The sequence below is a fragment of the Orycteropus afer genome, unplaced genomic scaffold (genome assembly GCF_000298275.1).
Source record: "Orycteropus afer afer isolate SDZICR_OR568_19922 unplaced genomic scaffold, OryAfe1.0 scaffold00071, whole genome shotgun sequence".
Classification (NCBI taxonomy): domain Eukaryota; kingdom Metazoa; phylum Chordata; class Mammalia; order Tubulidentata; family Orycteropodidae; genus Orycteropus; species Orycteropus afer.
The window spans coordinates 2571409-2578551 of NW_006921658.1; the positions used below are offsets into that span (position 1 = coordinate 2571409).

Sequence of the window (7143 nt, forward strand, 5' to 3'; positions counted from 1 at the left end):
TCTCTAACATGTGTCTCTTCTAGACAGCATATTGATGGGTTTTGGTTTCTTATCCAATCTACAGCTGTCTGTCTCTTGAGTGGTGCATTTAATCCATTAACATTCATTGTAATTATTGACAAATATGAATTGGTTGCTTTCATTTTGTTATGTGTTTTTTCATGGTGTCCCTGGTTTCTTTGTACCATATTATTTTCTGTACTGAGCTCATTATGTTTATGAATTGTGTTATCATTTCCTTTGTTGCTGTTGTTTTAGTTTTTGCTGAATATTTGTGCTTGTGCTCTTTTTTATTGTGATGTAAAGGTTTACCATTTTTCTTTGAGGTTACCCTGTGATTTATAAATTTCTCCCCGAGTTTGGAATAGTCCTTTCCATCTTGCAACTCTCTTGACTTCCTCACCATTTAGAAGTTCTGTAACTACACAGTATTTTCTGTCTTTTTGGTTTGTAGTTGTCCTCATTTGCCATTTAAAGTCTCTGATTCCCTGTTTACAATCTTGTAAGCTCATTTTACTTTGGATATGTCCATAACTGGTTTCTGGGTTATGTCATCTTGTGTATTAATGGTCGGTTGTTGTTTGATATTTTTGGTTCTCTGTTCATAGGATTCCCTTTAATATCTCTTGTAAGGTTGGTCTGGTTTTAACAAATTCCCTTAGTTTCTCTTATCTGGAAATCTCCTAATTTCACCATCATATTTGAGGGATAGTTTTGCTGGTCATATAATTTTTGGTTGAAAATTTTTCTCTCTTAGGGTTTTATATATACCATCCCATTGCCTTCTCACTTGCATGGTTTCTGCTGAGAAATCAGAGCTTATTCTTACTGGCTGTCCTTTGTAAGTAACTTTTTTGTTTGTTTGTTTTTTGTTTTTTTTGTTTTTCCCATGTTGTTTTCAGGATTCTGTATTTGTCTTTGGTTTTGATGAGTTTGACGATGATATATCTTAGTGAATTTCTTTTGGGGTCTATCCTGTTTGGGGTTTGTTGGAGTTCTTGAATGGATATATTCTCATCTTTCATTATATCAGGAAAGTTCTCTTCCAACAAATCTTGGAGAGTTTTCTCAGTGGTTTTATTTTTCTCTTCCTGTTCTGGAATTCCAGTGACACATATGTTATTCCTTTTGATGGAATCCCACATGATCCTTAGGCTTTCTTCATTTTGTGCTGATCTTTTTACTGATTGATCCCTTTCCAAAGAAGTATTCAGGCATTTGTCTTCAATCTCATTAATTCTGTCTTCATTGCATCAATTCAACTCCTTTGCCCTTTCAATGTGTTATTTATTTCTCACAATTTAGTATTAATCTTCTGGATTTCTGTCTGTAGATTTAGAATCATTTCTAATTTTTCATTTATTTTGTCATTTTGTTCTTGTATTTTCTTCTAGAATTCTTCTAGGGATTTGTTTTTGCTTTCCTTGATTTCTCTCTCAATCCTTTGAAGATACCTAAATATAATTCTTTTGAATTCCTTATCAGGCAGTTCCAATGCTGTTGCTTCCTTAGGGATGTGTTCTGGGTCTGTATCCTACTTCCTTGTTTCTACCACTTTATCTTGCTTCTTTGTGTGGACTGTGATGGTCTGTTGTGTCTGAGACATTGTGAAGTGGTTTTATTTTGATCTCTGTTAACTGTTTGTGAATAGCAGGTATGGGTGAGTCAGGCTATTCCTGGTGGTTGTTTATGATCAGCGTGTTGGCGGAGAAGGAAGTGGTGACTGTGACTCAGGAAGTGAAGTTGCATGCGTGTGGGTGTAGTTGTGTCATATGGGGGCTGTTCCTGTCTCCCACTCAGACAAAAATAACCATTGAATGACCATCAAAAAAGTAAAAGCAAATGGACAGAAAACACACCGTGTCATTACACAGGAAAGTAACCAAAAAAGGGAAAAGGGATGAAAACAAAACAAAAAACACCATCATATCTTGGGAGAGGGTAATAATAGAATAGGGCAATAATGGAGAAAAAAAATGGGAAAAACACAATAAGAAAAACAGGGAACAGGGTTACCCACAAGAGAGAGAGAGAGAGAAAAAAAAAAAAGAAAAAGAATTGGAACCAGGAACTTGGAAAAGAAAAAAGCTGGAAACTAGAACCTGGAAAGGGAATAATAATCAATGATAACAATAAGGACAAAAGTAGTAATAATAATAGTAGTTTTAAAACTGACAAAAACAAACAAAGAAAAAGATAAAAGAAAAAAAAAATCTGGACTGGGTGGAGCTGGGCATCTAGGTTCTGTCAGAGCACACAGACTGGGATGGAATTCCTGCCAGCTTAGAAAGTGGGTGGGAGTGAGGGATGGCCGCACCTTCGTTCACCAAGAGGATTTGTGATATAAGCGTAATGAAGAAAATGTCTCACCTTTTCAGTAATCCACGTGTCTGGGATGTCTTTGCAGTTCCCAGCATGGAGAGCCTGTTCTTATGTCCCTGGAACCTGGAAGAACACTGTTGCTTTAAATATCCAAAATGGTCAAGCTGCTTGTAAACATTCAAAATGTCTGTGCCTCTGGACAGGCAAAAGTCCACAGTTCAGCCCGGCTCCTTCTTTGCTGCCACCAGAGCAGTCCTCCGTGGAGTCCCTGGCTAGCAGGGGTGATTTTTAGGTTAATTCTTAGGTCCTACCACCACTCGACGATATCCAAACTATCTGTGCCATTAGGATCACTGCCAGACTGCAGCTCTGTATGTCTCCTTTTTTGGTGTTTTCATGCAAATTCTTCTGCTAGTTGGAGTTTAGTCCACTTCTCTATCCTTCCCTCAAGGCTCATAGGTCCAGGATTATCTTCTGTATCTGTGTTAATTGGTTCCCCTTTTCTTTGTTGAAAAGGGTCTGTGCATGCTTTCTGCCTATTCCACCATCTTTCTGGAACTCCTATTACTTAAACTTTTAACGTTATATTTACTGAAATAACACTTTTAAATTTATTTAGGCATAGATTTTTATATCACCTTGCTCTTTTTTCTTACATTTCTATGAACACAATAACTTTTTTTATTTAATTGCTAAATCATAGTGTAATCTTTCTGAAGACATTTAATAGCAAAATTAACATTACACATCTAATAAGGAAATGTTTAATATTAGCAATGCACACATGTATTTAAGTGATTATTTTATGAACAGTATGACTGTATTTGCACATGCAAAAACAATGCCTGTCTCTGTTGTTATTTGTTATTGTCAAGTTTCTTCCCACTCATGACAACCCCATGTGTGCAGAGTAGAACTTCTCCATAGGGTTTTCAAGGCTGTGATCTGTTGGAAGCATATTACCAGGCCTGTCTCCCAAGTCACCCCAGAGTAGCTTCATCTCCAACCTTTCTGCTAGTAGTCAAGTGCTTGGACTATAGAAATGTAAAAATGCTGTCACTTTTAAGTCATGTCCCTATTTCAGAGACGTTAAGATGCAAAAAAAAATGTGTCATAAGAATTGATGAAACATCATGTATTCTTTCCCTGAATAGAACTGGCCTCGTAGATATTTCTTTTAGTTTCAAAATTAGAACTATAAACTGTATGTATATGAGTGTAAATAAATATATACTATGTACATATATCTGTGGAGTCCCTTAGTGGTGCTGGACTCTAACCAAAAGATTAGCAGTTTAAAACCACTCAGAGGTGTCTCAGAAGACAGGCCTGGCAATGTGCTTCCAAAAGGTCACAAGTTTGAAAACCCTGTGGATCAGTTCTACTCTGTACTCATGGATGCTCCATAAGTCAGAATCAGCATGACAGCATCTAACAAGGAAGACAACACATATATCTATATGCACATATATCCACTTTTTCTTTTACTAAATAAACTGATAAATTAGTTGCTGTTTTCTAGTTCCCAGATAAAGAAATCTTTCCAAAAGGAGGTACTAGCTTTAATATTGAAGACAATTTTCAAATGATAGCAGAGTCTGATAAGGAATCCATCGAAAATTATTGTAAGTAAACTATAAGTAAAACATAGCATTATAAAGTTATTTTGCATTGGGCAAACTGGCATGTAAAGATAACTACTTTTTCCCCCACCATTATTGTAGGTTTTCCTCCTAGCAACTCAGAACATTCTTATCATTATTTGGATTATAATTTCAAATCAGCAAAGCGGACTCTGTGGGAAGCAAACAAGGTATAATATAAACAGAATTTCAGTAGTTGGGAGTAAAAAATTATTGGTAGTCTTGCAAGAAATGAATCTGTTACAGACTAAAAGGATAAAAATCATATGACTAGTTGATATTTTTAAATATGATCAAGAATGTTTAACAGCAACCACTGACGTCATTTTAGTAGTGAAATGGAACAGAATTTCTTTTAGAGGTAAGAACAAAATATGATGACTGCTTTTCCCTGTGTTATTTGAAGGTGTTTTATAGATAATTGCAATGCGACATGAAATAAGAGACATGCATACTAGAAAGGGAGAGATAAAATTAGAAGAATCAAGTAAAAATTAGTAGAAGACTTCAATGAAGGAACTAAAGATAAGATAAACTTAGAAAAAAAAAATTGCTTACCTAAACCAGTTAGAAAATATAGTAGAAAAAGAATCCCAGGAATAGTAACAAATGATATAAAATGCCAACGCATAATCTTAATTCAAAATGTGCAGGACATGTATGAACTAATTTTACTGTGAGGTATAAATTCCTGAATAAATAATAATTCAACAAGTGTTTATTGAATGCCTTTGTGTGTCAGGAAGTTATATTTTAAGACTGAGATGAATAAAAACATCACTGTCATATAATAGAGTCCAGTAGGAGAAGAGAAATGTTAATCAATAGAACAAATAGAGTTAATGGCTATGTACAGAAAAGCTGCTCTGAATTGCAGGAGGAATCTAGTTTAGAATGGATGATTAGGGAGGATTTCTTTAGCTACAGCAGGAGCAGAGTCAAGAATATACCAAGCAAAAGAAACAATAAGTGTAAATACCAAGGTTAAAAAGAGTCCGGTAGATTTGAGGAAGTAAAAGAAGGCCAAGATGGCAGGGTTGTGAGTGAAAGGGAAAGTGAGTTTATTCTGTCCTTTTTGGAAGATGTATTTATGGTTCTTTGCTCCTATTGTAGTTCTACATAATGTGTTTGAAATCGTAGTTTTGTAATAGGGATGACTAGAATTCATTCATACTGCATGGGGAAAATTTCAGTAATAAGACTTTAGTTTATAACTTTGTTTTTTATGATTCCCCCTTAAAATGTAATTTCTTTTTGGATAGGTAACATCATCAGAACAAAAGATATCTACACTGATTCCTGTTTCTACTTTTTCTTTGCCTTCAAGAGATGAAGACTTCATGCCAGAATTCTCTAACGAGTCCCTGAGAGCAAGAACTTTACATGGTAATCTTCACTTTCTCAACTTAGAGGATAGTTGTTACCATATTGCACTATTTTCAGTCTGTCCTTATAAAATGAGTTTTTATTTGAGAGATTGTTACTGAACTAAAAATATTTTGGAACCAGGTTCAAAATACCCTCTAAAAAGCTTTCTCAAAACCTTTCTGTCTTTGGTCTTTTTTCTGTTGCAGATAGCTATTACTTCCAAATACAGTACTCCCTTCTAGCTCTCTAAACCAATAAACTAATCGCCATTGAATCAGTAGTGACTCAAGCATTCCCTTGTGTATCAGAGTGGAACTGTGCTCCACATTTTTTTCAATTGTGAATTTTTTAGAAGTACATTGCTAGGCCATCTGATGAGCCTTTGGGTAGACTTGAACCTCCAGACTTTCTTTTAGGAGTTGAATGTGTTAACCATTTGTACCACCCAGGGACTCCTAGCCCTCTAGTCAGGCACCATGAGGGAGTGAATCACTGGGCCTGCAGGCTTAGGGCCATGGTCTCAGGACATCAAGCTCAAGTCACACAGCATAGTACACAAAAATGTTATTGTACATCCTGTTTTGGTAAAATATATAGTTATAGTAAAATATATATAACCAATTTGTGCAACCATCTCTACAATGTACTTCCAAAAGTTTTTTATCACCTCAAACAGAAGCTTAATACCATTTTAACAATAACTCTCATCTCACCCTACGGACAGCCCCTGGTAATCCTTAAGAAGCTTTTATCTTTTATTCTTTGTCCTGTTGCATATATTTCATATATGTGGAATCATACACTATTTTTCCTTTTGTGTCTAACTTATTTAGCATTATATTTTCAAGGTTCATCTATATTTTAGCATGTTTCAGAACTTCATTTCTCTTTATGGCCAAATAACATTCCATTGTATGGATACAAACTACATTTTGTATATCATTTCATCTCTTGGTGGACACTTGGATTGATTACATCTTTTGGCTATTATAAGTAATACTACAATGAACATTAGTGTACAGGTATCTGAGCCTCTCCTTTCAGTTCTTCTGGATATATATTTAGAAATAGGATTGCTGGGTCATGTGGTAATTGTTAATCTACCTTTTTGAGAAACTGCCAAACTGCTTTCCACAGCAGCTACACCACAATTTTACATTCTCAACAGAAACAGATGGGGAGGTTTTGATTTCTTTATATATTTTTTGTAACATTTTTCATATTCCAGGGTTTTTTCTTTTTTTAGTAGGCATCCTTGTGGAAGTGAAGTGATATCTCATTGTGGTTTTTATTTGCATTTCCCTGATGACTAAAAATTGGCCCAGGAAAACCTTATGAATAGCGAGAAACACATTCTGATACATTACTGGACAACTTTATGAATAACATAGAAACATTATCCAACACAGTACAAGAAGACAAGCCCGTTGGGTCAGAAGGCACACAAAATAGGACAGGGAAAGAACTGTCTCATCAGAGTAGAACCAACCTTAATGATATGGGTAAAGTAAGTCTTTTAAGACCTCCATATGCTGACCTGGCATGACTCAAATTGAGGAGAAACAGAAGCAAACATCCGTTAATAATCAAAACATGGAATGTACGAAGTATGAATCTAGGAAATTCGAAGTTGTCAAAAATGAAATGGAATGCATAAAAATTGATATCCTCGGCATTAATGAGCTGAAATAGACCGGTTTTTGGCATTTTGAATCAGACAACCATGTGATCTACTATGCCAGGAATGACAGTTTGAAGAGGAATGGCGTGGCATTCATCATCACAAAGGAGGTTTCAAGATCTGTCCTGA

General features: G+C 35.4%; 1 protein-coding gene across 1 annotated transcript in view; it reads left to right on the forward strand.

Moving 5' to 3' along the window:
* ZGRF1 (zinc finger GRF-type containing 1) overlaps positions 1–7143 on the forward strand; it is a 169624-nt gene that overhangs the window by 81598 nt on the left and 80883 nt on the right. The window contains exons 8-10 of the mRNA XM_042780931.1: positions 3845–3930; positions 4021–4135; positions 5228–5351. Coding sequence (XP_042636865.1) covers positions 3845–3930; positions 4021–4135; positions 5228–5351 — 325 coding nt within the window. The remainder of the gene's footprint in view (positions 1–3844; positions 3931–4020; positions 4136–5227; positions 5352–7143) is intronic.